At 40.6% G+C, this 24,185-nt stretch overlaps 1 protein-coding gene across 1 annotated transcript; it reads left to right on the plus strand.

The window, feature by feature from the left end:
- Window positions 1-3,795: 3,795 nt before the first annotated feature.
- Window positions 3,796-24,185, plus strand: SNAPC3 (small nuclear RNA activating complex polypeptide 3). Its single transcript, XM_062599332.1, has 9 exons — window positions 3,796-4,022; window positions 10,211-10,288; window positions 11,614-11,698; window positions 13,130-13,234; window positions 13,787-13,936; window positions 17,993-18,075; window positions 19,284-19,448; window positions 20,419-20,526; window positions 23,759-24,185. Exons 1-9 carry the CDS (start codon window positions 3,796-3,798, stop codon window positions 23,904-23,906), a joined length of 1,149 nt encoding a protein of 382 aa, XP_062455316.1. The 3' UTR covers window positions 23,907-24,185.

The raw sequence follows: 24,185 nt of genomic DNA on the forward strand, positions 1-24,185 counted from the left end.
CTGTATCCTCATAATGAATGGGTGTAGTAGAGGAAGCAGCAAAGATAAATTCTTAAGCCTCCTGCTGTTGAAGCCCCATCTCATGAAATTACAGCCCTGGAACATTTCTGTATCCCCGTAGTGCTTCATTAAGATAGTTATTGCATAAAACACAGCAACAGGCAATGTTCAACACCATGGAGATCAAGGTCACTGAGCTAACAAGCAAGAACGGAACTGATTGTACAATACTGCGTAAAAATAATGTTCAACATCTTTTCTCCAAAAGTATTTTCTTACTGTCTTCAGACATAAATTGTGTTAGTCTCAAGACACTCTTGTTGTAGCATAAGTGTTTTTAGGGTGATTTTTCTGGGTCGAATAGGAAGCCCAGAGGACTTTAAATGACTTTTCTACATTTAATGATGTAAGTCACAGCTAAAAATAGCGTAAAATCTGAGATTTATGATTAAGCCACAAAGCTACCCTTTCATTCTAAGACTATGGCTGCAAGTACTGTTCAAGTACAGTGCTATGTGATTAACTATGATGAATATATATGTACTTCCAGAGCCTCCTGATTCAAGAAAGGAATGAAAGGTGGTTTTGTGGTGAAGTCTAGAAGTTTAATTAATGTATTTGCGTCAGATTTCCTGGACCATTTAGGATCTGCTTTCAGAACAGCTATGTATCTACAGCTTTTACTGAGTGTAGCTGAAGTCGTGCACACATGAGGTCTGAAAATCAGTCTCTTAAGCTCTCAGGATCACAGGCTGAAAATAGAGACTATCTGATTACTTCAGCAACAAGTTACTTACTATTTCCCTTTATTCAAGTTTACATGTAGGGCGTTTTTACCACCTTCTTATTTCCAGGGTTCTTGAACACCATCTCCACTTTCCATCTAATGCTGATGGTCTCTGAATGCTTCCTCAATTTCAGCACTTCCTTACTTTAAGAATTTAGTTTAATACCTGCTTGATTTATGCTGCTTCACACAGCCTTCACTTTGAGACTGAATTCACTGAAGTTTCTCTGGCAGAGAAAATAAGTACCTCTTGTAAAGCTTGAAATGCTCATGGGCTTGTGCCCTAGTATATAAAGGGCAGATTAATTTCAAGCTATAAAAGTAAATAGCTCTGTTTGTTCTTAAGAGGATTTGGATTGAGCAGAGTTGCCTTATAAGTATATGACTTTTTAATATTAAAGTTGGGAAATGAAACAGAAAACATATCCTCTCTCTTAGTGCAAAAATTTCTGCTCTGGTATTGTTAGCTTAACTATTCCTGAGGCTGAAATTTATCTAGACTGTAGTGACTGAAAATCTTTTTTTTTTTTTTTCCCTTTTTAATGAATACAAAGGAACTCCAAAACTGAATCTGTCATGGAGAGGTGAAAGTGAGGCAGTGAGGGAAATCTGTAACATATATCTGACTGAACAGCCCTAAGGGATGTCCCCAATCCAAGAAGCATAGCAGTCTGGAGCCTCTTCCAAATCACACTCCCCACTAGCAGTGATCATCCTTGAGCTGAGGAATTCTGTGATAGTACTTTGGTATTTTCATACTTTCCAATAAAATCCAGCCATAGAGTTCTACCAATTGAGTGTAGACTTTCCACACAATGCCTTTGAAATCAGCCTATTTTCTTTTTGTAAACATTAAAAATCTGAAATAATTTTTTGGAAGAGTAGGATTTAATCCCTCTATTCTTGGCCCAAATTGCTGCTACCTGCTCATTCCAACACTGTGCCATAGATGAGTATAGTCCCATCACACCCATCCTAGATGTGGCTACATCACATTAGTGATGGAATGTTTTCAAGATTCAGGGAATGTTGCAAGTGCATAAAGGGAAAAGGTATGTTCACAACATAAACAGAACATGCCCTCAAAGGGAGATCACAATAAAGACAAGAAACAGGCGTGGTTTGTGAAATTGGACTGAGAATCCCTAATGGGACAACTAGTAGGTTTTGGGGAGGTTATAACAGGAAGTGAGAGCAGCAACCCTTAATCAAAAACTTCCTCCGGAGCTGGGAAACGTCATGTGATGGAGAAAGACAGAAAATGTAAGGGTGTTAATAAGGACAGGAAAGGTGGGGCTGAAACTTGGCAAAACTTCCATAAAGAAGAACAACCACAATTAGAAGCAGATCTAAGTGAGAGCTAAGGAAGAAATTCAGCATTGAAATACACGTCAAGTGTGGATATAATTGGAGAGAATATAGGGGCTAAATGAAGCAGAATCTGTTCCTGTATTGTGGGGCTGTGCAGCTACATTCTTCCACCAGGTTAACTGTTTTCCTTTGCCAAAGCTGCAGGCCAATTTTATGACCTTCTTCTACTCTTGGCATCCTACCCTTTCCATGCAGCTGCAAAGACCCTGGTCTCCTTTCATGACCTTCTCCTTGTCTCACTTTCATCATGTTCCTCCAAACTATTCATTAAGAGGCTCCTTTGGAACACTATTTAGTATTTAAAGAATGTATCATTTTGGCTTCAAGTGACTGTGAAGGCTGTGGTTCAGTTGATCTGTGCAACAGGTGTATCACTTTAGATCACTCCAGAATTACTTCTGCCTCTTTCGTAACATGTGTGGCTAATGACTGTTCTGTCAGACTTCCAACCAGGAATTTCCAGGTACTAGAACAACATTGTTTCAGGTAGAGGAACAACATAATTTTGCAATAAAGCATGACGAAAGAGTTCCTATCACACTAAAACAAGGAAGATGATGCATTTTACATGATTGTTCCTTAGATCTTTTAACAAGCAGTTCCAGACACTTGCAGAAATAATCAGCAATACCACCATTTGTGCATGGCTGGATCCATGGATGTCAATACTAACAGACGAACTTTGCAGCAGGTGCCTTCCATCTCGTGACTGCCCTTGTCCTATAAGGCACCCCATGAGCACAGAGGCCCAACTTGTGGTGGATACAATTAAATACCTGCAGAGATGAGCAGTTTAGGCTGTATTATCTTCTGGCCAAAAAAATCTTTCCATATTTTCCCCTCCCATCACCCAGCACTGACAGTGTTCTAGCCTGCAGAAGAGAAGGCTGGGAGGGGATCTTATCAATGTGTGTAAGTATCTGAAGGGAGGGTCTCAAGGGGACGGGGTCAGACTCTTTGCAGTGGTGCCATGCGACAGGACAAGAGACAACAGGCACAAACTGAACCACAGGAGGTTCCACCTGAATATAAGGAAGAACTTCACCGTGAGAGTGACAGAGCACTAGCATAGGTTGCCCAGAGAGGTTGTGGAATCTCCTTCTTTGGAGATATTCAAAACACACCTGGAGACGATCCTGTCTAATATGCTGTAGGTGACCCTGCTGGAGCAGTGGGGGGGTGGGTCTAGGTGATCTCCAGAGGTCCCTTCCAACTTTACTGATTCTATGATTCTGTGTTTTACCTTGTGCAGACCAGAAGCTCTGCAGTTAGCACTGCCTGGAAAGGACACAGCACACCGAGGCCGCTCATTCTGCTAAGTAAACAGCAACTACTGATTCCAGGCTTCAGAAACACCACCTTATCCTTACGCCCTGCCCATGGCGGCCGTACGCGCCAATCAGCCGTTCACCCCCCCCCACGCCCGAGAGCCACCAGCGCCCTGCTGCTCGCGCCGAGGCGCCTGGCAGCGAGCGGCCGCGACACACTCGCGGCGGCCACTAACGGCCGCCCGCGGCGGACTACAGCTCCCAGGGCGCCGCGCGCGGGCTCGGCGGCGGCCGTTAACGGCCGCCCGCGGCGGACTACAGCTCCCAGGGCGCCGCGCGCGCGCGGGTTCGGCGACGGCGGCGGCTGCCATGTCGGGCGGCAGCGGGGCGGCGGGAGCGGACACGGTGCCCGACTACGAGGTGGCGGAGCTGTACACGCGCGTGTTCCGCGTGGGCGCTCTGGGCCGCTGCTGGCGGCAGCATCTGGGCCCGCCCGACCTCTCGCTGGCGGCGGAGGCGGGGGCGGAGCTGGAGCTGGCGGCGGCGGAGCTGGGCTGCGCGGCGGAGACGGCGGCCGAGCTGCGGGCTGTGTGCAGGTGGGCTCTTCCCTGCACCCAGCCCCCTCTGCGCCGGCCGATGTGTGTGCTTCCGCGTCCGGCGTAAACGGGACTCCGGAACGCGGTTCACTGGCTGCGGACGGTGACGCTTTGGCCTCTCTGGGTCCTTTGCTGCTTCTGTCTGGCAAGGCCGGCGATTACCTCAAAGCTGTAATAGTCGTTATTCATGGGCGCAGTGCTTCTTCCCGCCGCTCCCTAGTTAGGGCTAGGACTAGGGCTAGGAAAGGTAAATCGTTTTCCTGTTTTGCGCGCGTCTTGTTTGTCTTTCCAGACCAGGGAATGCAAGCTAGTATCAAGGAAAGCGTGGAACCATCCAGGGGCTAAAGCAGCAGGAGCTAACAAGCTAAAGCAGAAAAGCTTTAGGCTTTCAGGTCAGATTAGCAGTTAGAATCATCTCATCTTACTCAGCCAGCATGAAAAGCCAAATTTCACCCAGAAAATCCTACAGAAAGTGTCACAGTTGGTGATTTGTCTGTAGTTCATTGATAAGAAAGGCATGTCAGACTTCAGCTACTGTCTGTATAGCTTTGGGCACATTCTGTCCCTCAGTTATAGTCATCTCAAAGATACTGAAATATTTACTCATTCTTTCAAATGTAAGATGAAATTTGTTCACCTTAACATACTGAATAATCTCAGATGTGATGTCAGAAGGAAAAACTCCATGAAGTAGGCAGAGTTGTGCTGTACATTGAGCTGTCCTTCAGTTTTCCTTCAATGGCCTGCATGTGTGATAGCTACAAAGAAACGCAGGTGTTACACAGTGGATACGTCCTCCTAAATATTTTCAGTGCTGTAACCCAAATGATGGAGATAATTATACAGCCAATTATATTGTAGCAATATGAATGATGCTAAAGCCAGTAATAATAAAGTTAATGAACTTAGTAAGTCACTAGCTGCAGTTAGTAAAGTCACTAACTGGAAAAAGTTCGTCTGATAATTGTTTATTTAAATGATAATGATGCCTCAGGAGAAGAGGGAGAGAGAGAGACAGAGAGATCGGAATAGGTGTTGCTTTAACAAAAGGCAAGAAACAAGTAAAAGTAGGAATAAGAGCCCAAGAGCTCTGAGTGCAGCCAAATACACTTGTGGGAGAATTTTTTGTCTAATGGTGAGAGCTTGGTAAGGTATTCACAAATTGAGACTTTCAGAGGCACTTTTAAGGCAAGAAGAAATCACCACTTACTGAATTATGTCTGGAGGAAAAAAAATGCCAGTATTCTTACTTCTAATGCTAGCTTAACTAAACCAGTCATCAGCTATCAAAGTGCTGGTGACTGGGATCGTGGTATGTGGGTTGCATTCCCCCCCCCCCCACACACACACACACACCATTACTAGGCTTGCTAAAAGCAGAGGTTGCTGTTTACGTTAAAGAAGGTGCAGTTATTCTGATGTGGCAGTGACTGTGGGAATTATTCTATGTTTTGCGGGGTAGTTGTAGTCTGTGATTGCTCCTGTGCTGTAGCTGGCTGTCTTCCAAAATGCTGTTGCTTGATCCTGTCTGCTGCTATTTTTGCTTGAATGTTGGTCTGATTTTTCTGTGCTTTGTTTATTCTTCCCTTCTATCATTCTGCTTTCTCTTCAGCTTCTTTACATCTGTGACTGCTACACTGTATGCACTTGCTGCCGAGTATACTGTGGAAAGTGATACTGTGTAGTGAAAAGATTTGGGGAAGGAAAAAAAGACAGATGATCCATCTGGGGGAATGGATGGGTCATCTGGCAGCTGCCTACTGGCTTTGCAGGAGAATGAAGATAAATCTGCACATCCTGATGTGACCTTTCCCCTGTGCAGGCTAGAAATCTCAATCCCTAATCTCCATGTGCTTTTGCTTTTCAAATTAAATAGTCCTAGTCTCTTGAGTCTTTCCTTACATGGACTGGCCTCAAATCACTACCTCTAATCACTTTCACTTGTCTGCTCTGTGCTGTTTGTATTTCTCCTATGAGAAGAGATGACAATACTGTTATCTCTGTTCAATGGAGTATCTGGGTCACATTTAATAGTGGCCTGAATATAGTTTCTGTGCACTGAAGTGAGGATATCCTGGATGTGAAAACTATTTTTTGATTGTGAACTACTGTTCTTGGAAGTTAAGCAGTTTTCCTCTAGGTAGAAGAGAGATGGGACAGTGAGGATACCCCCCTACATGTATTTTAAAAAAACAAATGTCAAAGGGTTATAGGAATCTTTCATAAAATCAGGATTACATTTTTTAATATCCATAGAAGGTCTTGTTTAGAATATATGTGACATAATACACATTTAAGTATTCTTGATGGTTAAGGATTTTCTGATGAAAAGAAATGGAGTAATGTTTAGCTTGCTGTACATCCCAATAGGCTGTGGTTGAGACACTGGTTTCTTTTTTTTTTCTTCTGTGAAGACTAAACAATGCAGAGAAATTAAGAAAAGTTCCATGTTCGCTTATTTGGATCTGAACTGATAAGAATGCTGTTCTGTTTGCTTGTTATTCTGTTTCACCTTCTGTGTGATTTGTTGTGTTTATGTACGACAGGCTTAGACTCAGATCAGTGTGGATTTTAGGTAGGTCAAGGGAGGTGAGGTTTATATGTACCTTATTCCACTTCAGCCCTGGTTCACCTTCTTGCTTTATTAGAAGGGATAGTTGTAAATATCTCTAGGGATGTGTTATAAAGCTGCATTAAGCTAGCATTAGCGTCTTAACGTATTAGTATTTAGCATCTTGCAGTATTAGTGTCTCAAAGGTGATGAAAGTATTGCCCTTAAAATATATGCAGTATGAAGGGTGGTATAAACATTGTATCTGTTTACCGGGGAAGCATTGGGCAAAATATTGAAGCATCTTTTAGGTAAATTTCTAAAGCTGAGAAGGCTGATTGGGTTGCCAAAGTATTCTACAAAAAGTAAAGTCACAGTGATTAAATGCTTCAGTTAAGGTTTATTTCCATGTCCAAATTTCCACAGATTTGCCTTTAGACTTTTTATTCCTAATCTTCTTAAAGTATCTTCCTAAGGGACACCAGTTCCATGTAACTATTTCCATTTGTTTCTCAAGTGAAACCTGCAAATATTGTTCCTCATCACTTTCCTACAGTTCACCTTAGTGTCCATGAAATACTTTGGCTACTGTCTTTGGCCATGTCTCTCTCCCATAATTGAGTGCACTGGTAGTTATTAATGGGATGTTCTTTGTCCTGTTTCCCTAAGTATATTCTCTGTGGGGTCACCATGGCATCTTATACTTGTGGTTGTCAGGAGCAAATTATGCCTGATTGCAAAATTTGTATCACATAGTTTATGTGTTAGGCATATGACACCAATGCTTAGCCTTCTTTTCAGAAGGGATTGGCATGTACTTTTCATTTGGAAAACCACAGGACCATAGACCAAATGTTAGTGGTGTGAATCAGTTGACCTCACTGGAGTTACTCTGGAGGAACTCTACTATAGTCTGTGGAAAGGGCCATACAGCAAAGCCTTCTAAGGCTTCAAAGCATGTGTTATGTATGATAAGGCAGGTTGTAAATTATTAGATATCCAAAAGGCTGTGTATCATTCCTTTAGAAATGGAGAGTTTCTGACTGTCCAGGGTGGGAAATATCTATGTCTGGCCTCTCTAGGGTTCATGGGGCTTCTCAGTAATCCAGTTCTAGGTTCTACTTGTTCTAGCTACAGTTTTGTCCTTGTAAGGAAAGTGAGGAAGCAACTAGCCTGCCTTCTCTTTTACACTGTGTCTGTGTGGAGCTGCTCACAGGGGAACTGTAAAGGAGGAGCGCAGTGGGCACTGTGCAGATAGCACAGCCAGAGGTCTCTGGCATGTTTTGGGGTAGTGTTATGTGGGAAGGAGAGTACAGTGAGTACGGACATTACATCTATGCATAAAGGAAAACTGGAGACTGTCACCTCTGATGAGGTGAAACTTCATAAGAGGAAGTAATAGGCATTTTCAGATCCTGCAGAAAACCTACCTCTTATTTGAAGAATGTGCAGAGATGTCTGCAAAATGTTAGGTCTTAAGTGACTAAGGCTGCTGAATGGGAACATTGACTCATGTGCAGGAAGACTTAGGTAAACAAGTCTGAGTGAGCTGGTGGGAGATAAATTCTATTTTATTTTTTTTAATTGGCCACAGAACAGTGTGTGTTGTGAGTTATGTTACCCGTATGAGTTGTGTTACCCAGCAGGGGCTATACATTACTTAAATAGATGAACAGTTCGTATCACGAATCTACATGGAGTGGAGAACAGCCACATCTAAGAGTTTGCCGCTTGTTCTCTGTTTTCATGCTCCTCTCCAGTCTCTTAATTAAATCACTATTCCTCAGCATCAGTTCAGTCTGCACTTGATTCAGGGTTCAGTTGTCTCTGCCTTTAGTTCCTTAAGTGGGAATCTAAGGATAAAGTTAATTATTTTTATAAGAGATTGTAACTAATTGCCACACAGCTGCTTTTAAAAAGGTGCATCTGAATGATGACTCTGCTTTTCTCACAAACTTTCAAAGAAGGTTTTCCCATTTGGAGTTAAATTCTAAGAGAGGAAACTTAAAACTCTTTTTGTACTGCTGAATGGTAAGAAAATACTGAAACAATAGCAAATCTGAATCATCTTAAATAAAAAGTGACTGTACTGGGTCATGAGAACTAGGTTATCTGTCCAGAACCAGAATTGTGTCTGACTTCTGCTGTTTGTCAAATGAGAGGTCTGGAATCAGCTGATATCAATTACTGTATATTCCTATGCAGTTTTACTTTGAAGGCTTATTCATTACTGCAGTGATACTATTACTCAATATTGTTGATGTGAAGGACATAATTATTTTCTTTTTCATTAGCATCTTATAAGGTTATAAATTATACTAAGAATAGATGGTACTCTCTAAAACTTTACTTCCTGAGTATTGCCAGTGGTTAGTTTGTCCATATTTAGAGATGAGTTTGCATAAGAGTTTCTTGGGTTTCAAACTGGACACTGACTTAATGCTATAAGCATTTCCTTTATATACTTTGCAAGCAAATAGGAGACAGGCCAAGTCTGATTTGAAGTGGTTGATACCCTCTACCCTCTATATTATCTATACCCTAGATAATATTTTATTGACAATTTGTAAGTTAGATAGACAAAGTTCTTTTCTTACTAATACAGAGTGACTACTGTCTTAAACCTTGTATATTTCTGAGTAAAAAGGTAACAGATACTGTTACAACAGTATCAACCTTATGGCAGTCTTGGCATTCAATCATTTCTGAAATGGCTTATGAGAACTTAATAGTATTAAAAATATGGAGGGGGCAGTTACGGTGTCTCACAGGATTCTTTTTCATGGCATTTTTATAAGAAATTGAATCCTTGCTTATGTTACAAAAACCTGGTGTTGGTATCATGAGTTTAGGTCATTGCTGCAGCTAAAAGCAATTGTTCTGTTCATCCTTCCTACATTGTTTAGTGATTTACACTGAAGCAAAAAAATTATAGTTAATTTATAAAAATATAGTTAATATAGTCTGCATCAGTTGAGTTCTCTGCAGACGCATGAACAACATGGAGGAAAAAGATCTGAGGATGGGAAAAAGGGTACAAGGAAGGGTAGTCCTGTCACTTTGGTGTAAGCTTTGTCTTATTCTCAGTTGAAGAAATACAGTGTAAATTATTACCATAACACAGCAGTGACTCCATGTGTGAACACTATGTTTATGTAGGCTTTGCCTATGCTCAGTATGCTATGTTTGCACAAGAAGGGGTGTTAGCTTTGCTAAACAGATCATTAAGGTTAATGATTGCTTCATAGCTGAATCTATTCTCCCATGTATCATCAGAAATTTGCGGTAGGTGAGTAATAGTTGAAAAAGCCAAGTGATGTTTCTAGATTATGGAAAGTGTCACATGTTCTGAACTGGGCTTGTTACACATTTGTAAGAAGCTATGCTTGGAAGACAGAATGCAAAGTAGAGATAAAGCTTGCCCAGTCCTTGGAAGAGCCAGATATAAACTCCAGGGCACTCTGGCTTCTGGTTCTTTATCTTAGCAACCACAATATCCGTTTGCCCTGATATAGGGAATATAAGATATTTATCTTCTTTGTTCATGTTTTCTTGTCTTTACTCCTTCTATGTTACTGATTTTAATTATGAAGTAATTATGCAAAAATGTTCAATAGACATTTTGTTACTATTCTAGTGTTGATATGTTGATGCCTTCTGATGAAGAAAAGGACCCGGAAGTGATTCCTGACAATAGCAGTCTACTAACTCTTCGGTATGTCGTTATGGTACCCTAACAGAATCCTGATTTAAAAACAAACCCACGTAACAGCAGAAGCATGGCTGATCACATGTTCATCTTCCAGGTAATTGTGTGCTTTCTGAAGCAGTTTCCAGAAATATTCTAACTGCAGAAACATCATCTCCTGATAGGATAATTGGTATTAGCTTTCTGGTAGCCTTCCTTACTTAGGAATGTTTTAGTAATAAATACAGAGTACAGTCTGTGTTGAAGTGTTTCACTGAAGTGGTTGTTATTTACGGAAAGACCTGAGGAGTTCTGGTGCTAGATGCTTCTGAAATAGCACCTAAATTTAGAGCATGCCTGCATACTGAGGGGAACTCCACACGGGGGTGTAAAGGAGATTCACCCAAAATCTTGTGAGATAAATATGTAAGCTCTTATTTCTAGTGGCAGAAAGTCACACTGTGGGTTCCAAAGTATCAGTGTTCAAATTGCAGTTTTGTATCTCTGTTATCTGCCCCTTTTCTTAATGGAATTCATTAATTTTACTTGTGCATTTCCATAGGTTGAGCCATATGTGTTACAGTTTTGTCACTTCATGAGCTGTAAACTCATACTTGACCAATTCAGACTTTTATTGTCCTTGAATTTCAGTTTGTGTAATACTAATGCAAAGAAGTTCGTGCTAATGTTGCGATTGACATTAGTTTTGTTGTTATTGGAAACTTCCAGGAAGGTCCCAGGGTTAAAGGGCTTGTCCTGGAAATTAAAGTGAGTTCAGTATACAGCGATTAAATGTATGTTTTGTGGTAAGTATTCTATGTATGGTACTCTTCTCCCTCTCCTCCCCCCCCCCCCCCCCCCCCCCCGAAATGATACTCTAGTTTCTATAACAGAAAAAAGTATCTGTGCCAGAAAGGTATCTATGCGTTAGGATTGAGAAAGTTATTTTTTTCATCTTGTTTTGTACTTGAACATGAATTGAATTCCTCTAAAGTGGGAGGAATAGTTGAAACAGCTTCCTCGTAGGTAGTAAAATAGTTTTTCCAGGAGAGCCTGCTCACATGAGATTTTATTGTTTTTATGGACAACTGTTGTAAGACTGCCCGCTAATTTGGATGAGCCTTTGAAGAGGTGGGAAGAGGAATCCAAAAGCTGGTCTTCGTATCACCATGTTTTATTAGAGTCGGAGAAGAGCATCACAACATAATCTGTCATACCAAGACTGCCAGAATTTCTGCTCTTTGAAAAAGATACAGTAATAGCTTCTGTAGTGTTTGAAAATCTGCCTAGAGATTAGCTGTTAGTGAATAAAGCTATTCATGAAATTTTTTTCCTATGTTCTTCCACATCAGAATTAGAAAGAAGGCACTAGAGAGGCGAGAAGAAACCATAATTGTGGATCGGGCTTGCAGACAAGAAACACTTGCTTATGAGATGGTAAGATTCTCTGTCAGCTGATAGGATCTCACGATAACTCAGCACAGGCAAAATTCAACCTCTGGTTGCTTCTTTTTTTTTTTCCCCCTCTTTCCTGTGAATCTGTATGTTGTTTATGTAGACTGTGAGTTTGCAGGTAACAACTAAGGATTAGAGAGACTATATAGAAAGGTAATCCATACTGTAACATTTTAGAGACAGAAACTCTTCTGTTACAGTCTGTTAGTGCCAAATGTAGTAAGGAGAATCTCCAGCCTGTTGCTACTGTACGGTTACTCTTACTTGTTTGGTACTAGAGTAGTGTATAGGAGATCCAGTGTACTGAGTATCACATGAATGTACTGTGGGACTAGACAAAATACTTAGTGTCTTTGCTGCTCGAGTTCTGTTTTGGAATCTAAGCCATCATGTGTTTGAGTACGAGAGATGGTTGTGGCTACGCTATCTGACATAGGATGTAAACAGTAACCAATATGAGTTTGGAATTTGTTCACATTAGGAAAGGGATACAAAAGGATAGCGTACCTGTATTTCTGCACCGACACCAAACAGCAGTACACACTTCTGTTACTAAGTTTGAAGACTGCTTTGTGCTTGTGAAGTGTTTCTGGAACCAGCATTCTCTCTTGGTTTGTTTAAGTAATAGGAAACTGAACCACAGAAAAGTGGCCTCTCTCGTCTTCACAGTTGGAGCTATGCCTTAAACAGAGTAGGATGGAAATGCTTTCAGTTCTTCTCAAAAATCTAGCTGTATGGCAGGGCAGTGCTGTATTTGGGTTTAGATTTTGGAGAAACTGAGACCACCAGCTATGTTCAGCTTCCTTAATAAGAGACAGTGTTACATTGACTTTTGTTAACCGCACCCTATGGCAGATTTCTAAGTCAGTCTTTCTTAAGCTGAAAGTTGTTATCCCCCTTTTGATGTCAAAGGATCCAAAGGAAGCTTCTAAGAGAAGTGGTAGAATCAATGGCATTTGGGTTCCACCAGGGCAGAGGAGTGGTTAAATGTCTCTAATTCCTGGAAATATCTCAGTTAACTCCAGAGCTGAGGAATGAAGTAATTACAGCAGTTTCTCAACTCCCTATCTTGGAAGAACTAGCCTGTTGTCAATTCAGAAGGCTACACTAACAGAGATTTGAAAAGGAGTTAAAATTAGGACAGTTTCTCAAACTTTTATCTCGAATCACAGAAACACAGAATGGTTGAGGTTGGAATGGACCTCTGGAGATCATCTAGTCCAGCACTCCTACTCAAGCAGGTCACCTGGAGCACATTGCACAGGACTCAACTCCAGCAATCAAAAATGCATCTAAACTTTGCTTTGCTCAAAACAAAGTAGAAAAAAAAGCTTTAGAAGAAAATATATGTGTTAGAGAAAAATGTATCAGCAGTTGCCAATATAATGTCTATGCGTATCTTTATTTTTCCAGGAGTCTCATGCAATTGGAAAGAGACCAGACAATCCAGAAGATCTAGTTGAGGAGGGGGAACTGCTTTTGACTCTGAATATCTTCTATCCTGTCATATTTCAGAAGGTTGGTACTGAATTTTCTACATCGTATTCTGATGCCTTTTCCAAACTCTCATAATGACGTGCAGGTTTCCATATGCAGATAATGACCAAGCAGCTAAAATCAGTGAGACCACTTAGGGAGTGTGGTATTACACAAGGTAAACCTTTAGACTGTGGTAACTTCTCAAGGTCATGTCGGGCTTTCTTTATCTGGTAGTGCTCTACAGAAAAAAATTCTTATAATAATTACTCATCAGTTACTTGATTTCACAAAAGGTTCAGAATGTATAACAAATGAAAAATAAAGTACTCTTTCTGCTTTTGAAATAAGTTTGCTCAAGCTTCCTATCTTTTCTGCACTTTCTTGTGGGGAATGTAGTTTTGGGGCTTCAAGAGAACACTAATTATCTGCAGCCTTAAGAATGGTTGAGGCAAGATTTATTTTATATCATGCATGGGGAGGTGATGAGCCTTGTGGTACTGCTAATAACCCCAAGCGGTCACTAAAGAGCAGCTCTGATGCTGAAGAATTTTTTTTTCCTTATTTGAAGCTAATATGCTATTTTCTTTGTAGCATAAAGATCACAAGCCATATCAGACAGTCCTTGTACTGGGCAGTCAGAAGCTCACCGAGCTGAGAGACTCTGTTTCCTGTGTCAGTGACCTCCAAATAGGTGGTGAGTTCAGCAATCAGCCAGATCAAGCACCAGAGCACATCAGCAAGGTAAAAGCTTCTACTTGGAAAGTCCTGTGTGTGTAGAGAACTTTGAGAACATAAAAGAGAGAGGGAGGGAAGATTTCTTTTCTGCACTAAATTTAGATGGATTGATTTTGATTGTGAGTTACAGCAAAACTAACTACTTCCTGGTGGCCTTGCCAAGCTTACCTATTTTGTGCATTCCTGATGGCATGTCAGCTGCTACCATTGGACAGTAATACTAGTAGCAGTAAGCTCATGTATAGATGTGTGCCTGTGGACTGACTTTTCATTGGAGTATATTCTAAAATGTCAGAGAAATAGAAATCCAAAGGTTCACCATCTCACTTAACTTACCTACTTTTGTGTTTGCAAGTGGATGCTGAGCAAGCATAGGAATGAAGATTATTTTCCTCTGCTCCAACCACTTGCTTTTTGGGTGCACAGAAAGGATCCATGAAAAGGACACATTCTAATTAAATGTGTCTTTTGAAAAAACAAAGCTTTCTTGTTTAAGAAAACAGAAAGACATCCCAAATACCAGTCTTTTCACTTGTGCAGAAGTGAATGGAAGAATATGAACAAAACTTGCTACAGCTATCTGGTCAAACAGTAGTTGATTAGTTCTGAATTTAGAGGCTCAAATCTTCCTTGTCATGCAGAGGAGACATTTGAGTCATGAAAAACAGGATTGAAATTTAGCTTTGTGACACAGGTAACTTTCCCAAAGTAAATGAATACTGCCATGTCTGACCTGCCATCAAGAGTTGATGATGAGCAGTGTGCATTAATTCCAGTAGTTTGCATCAACCATGATTGCGAATTTACAACTTGTAGTGGGGTGTTGATTTAGTGTGTGAAAGGTCTTTGTGAAAGAAATTTGCCTGTTGCTTCAGCAGGACAATAATTAGCTGTCAGTGAGGTAGGATTTACTTCCTTTCAGTCAGGAAGAGAAGTGGCCAGAAGTACATTAGCTTTTCCAAGACTTCTGACTAATCTGAGGCTCTGAGAGGCAGATTTAAATCTGAATGACTCTCTCAAACTCACAGGACAACTTGCTATGTATGCAAGTTACCTGTTGATCTCAGCCCTGACTTCTCTTCAAGTGCACTTGGAGTATACAGGCTATACAAAAGGACGATGTTTTTGCTCTCAGGTTAGAGCCGTAACTCTAGAGATGTCATAAGCAGATAGCTTGTTAGCTGATATAGAGAGGGTAAGAGAGGCTTTTTTGATTTTATTGGTGTAAATAGGTTTAACTTCTTCTATTCCTACTACTCCTATGTTTTTGTCAGCCTTTGCTTCTCTGCAAGGGTCATGGATCTTTTATGCAGAGGTACTGCTACTGGGGTTCCCTGGAGAAATGTAGTGGGTGATCCTTACTCACAGACTGAAGAATATTTCAAGGTTGACAGGAAGAAATGTCTCTGATCCATACTTCTGGCCAGCATTCATCAGGAAAGATCTAACTGAAATTCCCAGGAAGTGTATAATAGTGCCTCCTGTGACCTTCTGTTCACTATGACAGACTGCTATCTTCTGAAGTTTAGAGAAACTTTAAAGCACTCACTAACTAGGAACTGTGTGATCCTCAAAAGTTGATAAAGAGTTGCCAGAGTGTAGCAGTCTTTAGGCTTTATAGAGAACCAGGGAGGGTGACAGTGCAGGGCCTGAACAAATCATCTCAATCCAAAACACATCCTACCACTATGCCTTTGTGCAAATCCTCTCCAGTTATGGATTCCATCTGTGGTCCCAGTGTCTGCATTTCCTGTCTTTTAACACCTTAGAGTTAAAACTTGAATAAGATGCCCTCATACAAATTGACATTCATTCTGTATTAATGAGGAATAAAATTGGTTTGGGACTTGAGTACCCAGTTGGCCATAGTTTTCATGTTTGATTTTGTTTAGTCTGTTGATACCTCAGTATCCAGCCTGTAAAATAATTCATGTTCCATTGTCTGTCATCTGTTCTTTCTCTGCCTTTTCTGTTCTTACTTAATAGCAACCTTCACTTATGCATCAGCTTGTACATACTGTAATCAGACAGAAGGTTGTAGAACTTGAGTCCACCCATTTTGTTAGGTAATCCTGTCAATATCGGGGTTACATGCACACCTGGAAGATACTTGGTCAAAATGTTCTTGAGGTCTACAAATGAAAGGTTCATTCAAGTATTTTTCATATATTTGAAGAAAACACAGGTTTTAAAAGGGTTTTGTGCAACATCTGGGTGTTAGTATATAGTAACAGGTAATTTTTTTGCCAGAAGGTAAACAGTGCTCCTGGTTTTTCAAAGTGCAATTGAAAATACTGGAAAATTTATATTTTGTAACTGTTTTTTAACAGTTCAACTGTACATGTATGCAGTGTATTTTAGCATCACTTTTATATGTTAGATCTGCATGCATATGTAGTATATGCAGAATGTCTAAGCAACGGTCTGTACAGAAGTATTCCACTCTGAAATAGTTCCAGAGGGATTCAGTGTCCTTAAACCTCCAATTACTTCCAGTAAAGAATGCTGTGCAAGACAACTTGTGCTTTTCCCCAGGCCAGGATCGACTTGCGTAGTGGCTATATCACTCTTGTGACAGAAGTTACTATTTTTTTTACTATTATTTTTCTTCAGCAAAATGCAATAAAGTAATTGGACAGTATGGTTTCTTGCTTGCTTTGGATTTGTGATCTGAGGCATCTGCCTGCTTCAAGTTCCACTGCACAAGGCTGTTTGCTGCCTCTTCTTACTGTTAACTGTCTAGCCACTAAGCCCTGTACGGGGATTGTGTTCAGCTTGATAACATACTCTGTAATCTGGCCTGAGTCTTTAGAAAATTATAGAATGAACCAAACCAGTTTACCTGGAAAAACTCAGCTCAAAAGTAAAAATAACATGGATATAAAAAAGCACAGCCTTTCCTGGTCTTTTTCTCTCTCTTCAAGTCACTTCTTTGTATAAAACTTTTGACAACAGCAACAAAACAGTGACTTTTTTTTTTCTTTTTTTCTTTTTTTTTTAGAAGTTAGATTGTATAAGTATTTAAATGTTTTCTGTCTTCTGGCTATATGTATGTCATGTTAGTCTGTTCCACTTCCTGCTGTTGTGTAGCTGTTTTTAAGTTCCAAAACTACATATAGTTAATATTTTGTAAAAATACAATTTGTCTCTAATTTTTAGTTTTCTAGAAAAAGGGACAAATCTCTGAATGTATGCATGTATGCAAGCAGTATAGATAGATGAACAGAATGATGCTTGGTTTTGTGGTCTCAGTGGGATTTTTTTCCCCCTCATTTATTTTATGAGGTTGCAGGTGCTTTGGAACCTAATTTTTAAATACATGATTATTATGACAGATTAAACAGGTGGTCCTGCTGCAGGATTTATTACATGTGTGTAGGAGGCTAAAAGGGGTTAGCTTCATTTCCTGAGATGATTCTGAATCCAGTGAGTCCTGGCACTGCTGGTGCTATAAAATGCTGATTATTTTTGATAGAGAAAATACTGGTACAAGCAGACTGCATGCATGCATTTATGTAACTAGGGGTGCATTTTGAAGGAGGATGGGATTTCTTTCTAAGACTGTAGAAGAAGGATGATTCAACCTAATGAAATTTTATGTCTGTCTTATTTACATGGATATGACTAGGGACTTGCTCCCAAGTGGTATTCATTGGTGGGAGGGTGTGGGTGGGCAGGAATGGGACTGGATTTTGAGAGTTCCATGTCATCCTAGCACATGGTGTTTTTTAGCAAAGCTTGTGTTCTTGTTTTATGTTTTGACAGAAATGTGTAAATGCTAAGATGGGGATAGTAATGAGAAAACTAATAAAACCTGTATTGGCTTAAATGTTAAATGTAACATCAGCAGAGTGACTCCATAGTCAGCAATTGCATAAGCCTTGTTGTGACATCAGCATCTAAATTCAATGCAGAGCTTAGAAACCTATAGAAGGAAGCATTTTTATGTAATTCAGATACTTATAATGCACATTGTGTTTGTGTTTTTGTAATGCTTTGAGTGTTTAATCTATTGTAACGCTAGTGCATACTTCACTTATTCTCTCTTCCTTTTTCTCTCAGGATCTCTACAAATCTGCCTTCTTTTATTTTGAAGGTGTCTTTTATAATGATAAAAGATACCCTGAGTGCAGAGATCTGAGCAGGTATGGTATATACGTTGACAAGAGAAACCGTTTCAGGAAGGAAAAATGAACCATTTTAAATGTGTTGCGGTGTTTTTTAGGATAGGAAAAATCTAGTATATGAAGTTAGAATGGACTTTATATGCTACTTGCTTATGTTAAATAGATTTTTAAATAGATATTTATTTTTAACTTTATTTGCTTTTTTTATCCACTTCCCTTCTGAAAGGAAGAAGGCGGCGTTTGTTTCCCATTTTACTCTGCTGTTACAGGAGGCAGCAAAGGGGAAGACATTGACAATTGCCAGTCTGTATTGGCTTTTTAAATGCCATCTCTAGTTGTGATGATCACCAAAAAATTTGCCTGTGAGGCAAAAGAAGAAGTAGGAAGACAACAAGCCTTCACTGTGTATGGGCTATTATTTTGCTCAGTCTATATCAAATGTCTTCACGCTAAAGTGAGCAAGGAGTCTCTTGACTGTTGAGGAAAAGAAATCTGAAAGGATATTGAGGAGAGTTTCAGATTTGTTTTATTTTGAACTATAGCTCACACTACTTGAGCCTAAGAACTATCTATTTAAGCATTAAATACTTTATTCTAAGGACCTGTGGGCTTTCTGGCATTTTAGTGAAACTTAGATGATCAAGGTGTTAGAACAGGTGGTATGGAAGAGGCATGTGTTTGGACTCAGTTCTTGTTTTACTGGACTTGGTGTATGACTTCAGAGAAATTAATTATTTTGCTCCTCCTCTTTCTGTTCGTGAGCGTGATGATCCTCATGGAAAAGACTGTTAAAACATATCCTTATAGAACTGCCCATCTTGTAGTAGAGAGATTTGCAAATCTTGTAGAAGTGCAAATCTTTTATGTATGGATGTACTGGAAGGAAGAGAAATAGTTGCAACAATGACCACTGCCCCTTCATTCCTAAATTTTGGAAATCTAAATTGTGCAATTAGGTGTATGTTTAAGAAACTCTTCAGAAGGCTGCCTGCTGTGGCTTTAGAAACAGATGTCTGCAGACAGTGCACAGTTCTGTAGGGTTGTGGTCTTACTACAAAATTATTTCATAGTATTATGAACTGTTGGGAACTGCTTTGATTTCAGTCTTGTGACTATATTCCAGTGAAGAGTTTTGCAGGTTCCCTAAAATGCATGGAAAGTCGCCTTCCTTTTCTGTACCTTTGCAGTTTCCGGCTTTGCTACATTGATGACTTTTCTATTTTCAGAACAGTTATTGAGTGGTCAGAATCTCATGACAGAGGCTATGGAAATCTTCAGTCTGCTAAGATGGAAGACTACACATTTAATGATTTATCCTTCAGAATTGGCTTTCCGTATCTTTTCTGCCACCAAGGGAACTGTGAGCACATCATCATCATCACAGATATAAGGCAAGTTGTCGCTTTTTGGGAGTCCCCTAGTAGTTGAAAGCAAGACTTCTTCAGATGTTGTGTTGAATATTTGTTAGAGTAACCTGAAGATTATTCTCCCCCATACTTTTTTATATACATGTGTGTGTGTGTGCATGCATGTGCGTGTGTATATATATATATATATATATATATATATATATATATTTGTATATATTGTTCTGTATAAAAACATTGCTTTCTAACTAGCATGGCATGACTGCAGTTTGAGGAGAATGGCACTCAAGGTGAAGAGCTCTTTGTATGTAAAGCAAACTTGTGGCATATCTGCATACTAATTCCGGAGCACTCAGGAGCACAGTGTTGATAGCACCTCTGGCTAGAATCAGCTGCACTTGTTAGTTTGGAGTTTGTGCCAAGCAGTGGCAAGCAAGAATAGAACAGAAGAATGGAAATAGTGGGCTGAGCTGGATAGGTAAGGAAGAGAAAGAGGAGGTAATAGCTGTGAGGTGGCAACCACATCAACAGTTAGTGCTGATTATTTTTATTGCGTGTGCTGTACTCATTGTATGCTCAGAGTATGGTGGGTAGCAAGACTGTGACTGTGTTTAGTGGGAGGCAAATTATTTTCTGTTTCCAGAAGCCTGATATATCTAAGCATTGTTCATAAACTGTACTTCATAGTACATATGTAGAGGCATGCAATCCAAAAAAGTCGTATGTGTCATAAGTAGATGATCTCCAGATGAAGAGCCTCTAAACATTTCCCTAGTGATGTTTGTGTGTCTCTTAGTTTGTGTATAAGAGACATAAGCTTTAAACTTTTAAGTGCTCTGAATTCTGTCTTATTTGAATGCCTAAAACAGAAGTCTCCTCACTCTCATCATAGTTTGCACTAGGATCTAACTCATGCCTTTATTCTCAGCGTCCATGCTTGTGTTCAGATCAGTTCAAATGTGGCTGGTTGTTATTGTGTCTTTTTTTCCCCAAGGCTTATTCATCATGATGACTGCCTGGACAGGAACCTCTATCCCTTGCTAATCAAGAAACACTGGTTATGTACCAGAAAATGTTTTGTGTGCAAAATGTATACAGCCAGGTATGCTACATTCTCCGTCCTTTTAAGATGTCTTCTTCAAGAAATCTTTCTAGAAGGCTCTACTAACTTTTCTTAAAAAATCAAAGCCCTGTTTATATTTATGATGTGCTATGCAAATAATTTTTACCTAACAATTCTTATATACTAGAATACTATCTTAACTTGATCTAAATATCAGATCTTCAGGCAGGTTGTCATCTCCGAGCCCTGGAAAAGGCCTCTTACCGGAAGTATTCACTGTGAGATGATTTTGGAAGATTGAAAGAACTGGATTCTTTCTGCGTACATAGAGCTAGGTTCTTGATCAGTTGCTTACTTTCGAAAATTTTACTACTAGGAAAAAATGCTGCATTTTCCCTTCTGACAGGATACATAATTCAAATTCCTTTGCCAGAAGCTTTACAGAGCTTTCATGAAATCCAGTGTATCTGCAGAGAGAAGTTTGGATCTGTGCAACTTAAAATCTCTGGATTTTACTGTGTTATGTTAGAAGAATGCATGTAGCTTTCCCCGACTCCCTTAGCAGAAATTCGTGACCTCTGCATGAAGACTCTGGGCTATGCAGCTTGAAGGAACTTTGTGCTGCACAGATTTTCTGCAGTTAAAAGAACAGAATATGAACTTGGTACTCCTTCTGATATTTAATGCTAGTTATATAGACATGAGAAAGCCCATCATCAGACACAGTAGAAATCACTCTCAGGGAGTTCTGTGGACTCAGGGAGTTCTAGGCTCTTCGATTTCACAGAATTCTAGATGATTTATTTCCAAAAGCACCTGCTGCCCTTTTTCCTGCAGAGCAGCTTGTATTCTGCCTCAGTTTGACAGAGCAGTTGTGCTCTGTTACCTTACTTGTTTGGCCACTATCCCTAGAATCAGGCAAAGAACCAGCTCCCATCATGGTGGGAGCTCATCCTGGTGTTTTTAGCAGAGCCCCAAGGATGCCTTCTGTGACCACAAGGTGGGCAAGAGTAGGTTGGATACCAATGGAGAAAGAAACTCAAGGTTCATAAGGAGTTAAACAGGGTGGGTTTAATAATGGACTTGCACTACAAGCTGCATGGGGAGCCGTGGGAACCATGAGGAGGGGTTGCCAATGGGACGCTGTTGGAGGCGCGGCTTGGACGCACAGGTCAGATGCCGTAGCAGGACTCCACTCCTTGTTCGTAAGGACCCCTTAAATCTACCAGAACCATTTCCTTGTCTCAGGTGTGCCTACCTTGAGTAGCTACTGCCTGGGAAGCAGCTAGATGTTGTTGCCAAAATGGAGTGTGCACACCTGGCCCTAATGGGGATTTGGTTAGTGCGTAGTTTCACACACTGGACATGCTAGGTACATATTCTGCCAGTCACTGACTCCTTGCCAGATATTCTGCAGGCGTTCTCAGTACACTTCACCGTGACTGAAAGAGATGTGGTATCAGTGCCATCAGTGTGTGTACAATGTTCAGACATGCCTTTCTGGTACTAAACTAACAATTAAGGTGTGCGGGCAACTAAATCATTGTAAGAGTTATATACATATGCATGTATATGTATGTATATGTATATAGTAAATTATAACATGTATGCATACAGAACTAATCAGCCTAGGACCAGGCGTTTTTGCCATAGTCCTAAATTTGACAGCCATGACAACGGTTACTGTTAGAGCTTGTCCTACGCAAATTCTTTGGACTTTACGTCATGTAATACTTGAAGTAGGCTCTTTATCTTGTGGAAGTTGTGTTTGATGCGCTCACCATGGTTCCATCGGTGTCCTGAGTGCTATCAGTGTACAAGACTGGGCTTCACTCAGTGTATTCATCATGTCTTGGTTCTCTGGGTGAGAGTCTCCTAGAAGGGATATAGACTGGGACACTTTCGCTTTGACTGGTACCAGGTAGATGTCTCCTGGCCCATCAGCAGTCATTTCCCTGTCTGACTGTTCAGATTTAACTGGATTCTGCACCCACACAGCACACCCTCTAGACCTGAAACTGCCTGGTTGCTGAGTGGGTTGCAAGGATTAACTTGCTGGATAGTGGGGACATCCATCCACTTACATGTCAGTTGGGTTATTTTGTCTCCTCCTGTGCACATCACAGAGATTGGGATCTGTGAGGAGGGGTCACCAGTGGGAGGCTGCTGGAGGCATAGCTTGCACAGGTCAGGTGCCTAGGCAGAACTCTGCTCCTTGTTTATAAGGACCCCTTAACCATTTCCTTGTCTCAGCTGTGCCAACCTTGAGCAGTTACTGCCCAGGAAACAGCTAGGTGTTGTTGCCAAAACAGAGAGTGCACACCTGGCCCTGAGGGGAATTTGGTGAGTGTGTAGTTTCACACGCTGGGCGTGCTGCCACATACTCTGCCAGTCATTGACTTCTCACCAGAACTTCTGCAGGCATTGTCACTGCACCTTCACAAGTGGCTATAATCTGTGAGGCATTTGGCCATAAGGGGAGGTGGAGCCAAAGGGTCAATGTAGGGGGAAGATAGAATGAGGAAGGCATTACCAGAGGTGATGTAAATGCATTAAATTAAAACCAGGATTAAGCACTAAGCTTATGTGGGGAGATGCTAAACCATGGATAGCCAGAGCTACTTTGACTGGCTGTCCTGCATGTTCTAATATGTGCAGTTAGCACCTTTAATCACTAGAGGCCTTGAGCTGTCAGGGCCTCTAAGTGCTACCATAAATTGCTCAGTGACAGGACAGGCCATCTTTGTGCTGGCAGCTGTGTTTGCGTTAATTTCACTGTTTGCTTGAGTGTGCAGCAATCTTCTTGTCTTGCCTGCATTATCCAGGCCCTTCCTATTTCCCTCCAAATGGGAGGGATTCTTGTTCAGAGTAGTTTGGGACAGTTGCAAATCTACTCTGCATCAAAGGCTCTTTTTTAAGAGTAAACAGATTTATCTTTTATGACTTAAATTGCCACAAGGTGGACAGGAGCTCCTATAAACAATTCTTTTTAGTTACTCACTATACCAGCTAGGCAGGTTTGAGGAATTCTCCAGGAAATACTGTTGAAAGGAGTGTCAGATAGTAGCTGGGACTGACACAAACTGGGTGTGGAGTTTTGGAAGAAGCTATATGCCTAGGGTGGAAGGTATGCAACCTACAAGGAACTGGTCTGTATAATTTTGTAACTGATGTTTATTGTTCTCATCCCCAGCTTTGAATAAAATGTTGACATGTTTGTCATGTATGTGTTAGACTTCCATGGAAATCATCTGTATTTTGTAACCTGCAGGTGGGTAACCAACAAAGACAGTCTGGCACCAGAGGATCCTTGTTTCTTCTGTGATGTTTGTTTTCGAATGCTTCATTATGATGCAGAAGGCAATAAACTGGGGGAGTTTCTTGCATACCCTTATGTTGATCCTGGGATTTTCAACTAGAACTGACATCAGCCAGAATGAGTTCAGTGAGATGCATCGATGAATCTGTTGTGGTGGCTGTTAAAGCCGCTGAACAGCTTGAGTGTTTTGACTTCTGGCTTTTCAGTTAGGCTTTTATGCCTTTCCTCTGAGGTGGAAGGACACCCTTGCACTTGAAGTCTTTTTGGTGTGCTTTTCTGACCAATAAATAAAAGCATGATTGTAAAAGATGTTAAAGATACATGGAAAAAATGTGCTCAGATATGCACTTTATTAATAAAGTACATTTTTTTAATATTC

The sequence above is a fragment of the Rhea pennata genome, chromosome Z, assembly GCF_028389875.1.
Source record: "Rhea pennata isolate bPtePen1 chromosome Z, bPtePen1.pri, whole genome shotgun sequence".
NCBI classification, from domain to species: Eukaryota; Metazoa; Chordata; class Aves; order Rheiformes; family Rheidae; genus Rhea; species Rhea pennata.

Coding starts and splice junctions, on each gene's coding strand:
- SNAPC3 (XM_062599332.1), top strand. CDS start 3,796: ATGTCGGGCGGCAGCGGGGCGGCGGGAGCGGACACGGTGCCCGACTAC. Junction 18,076..19,283: donor GAGTGCAGAGATCTGAGCAG/GTATGGTATATA, acceptor TTCTATTTTCAG/AACAGTTATTGAGTGGTCAG. Junction 20,527..23,758: donor TGCAAAATGTATACAGCCAG/GTATGCTACATT, acceptor TGTAACCTGCAG/GTGGGTAACCAACAAAGACA.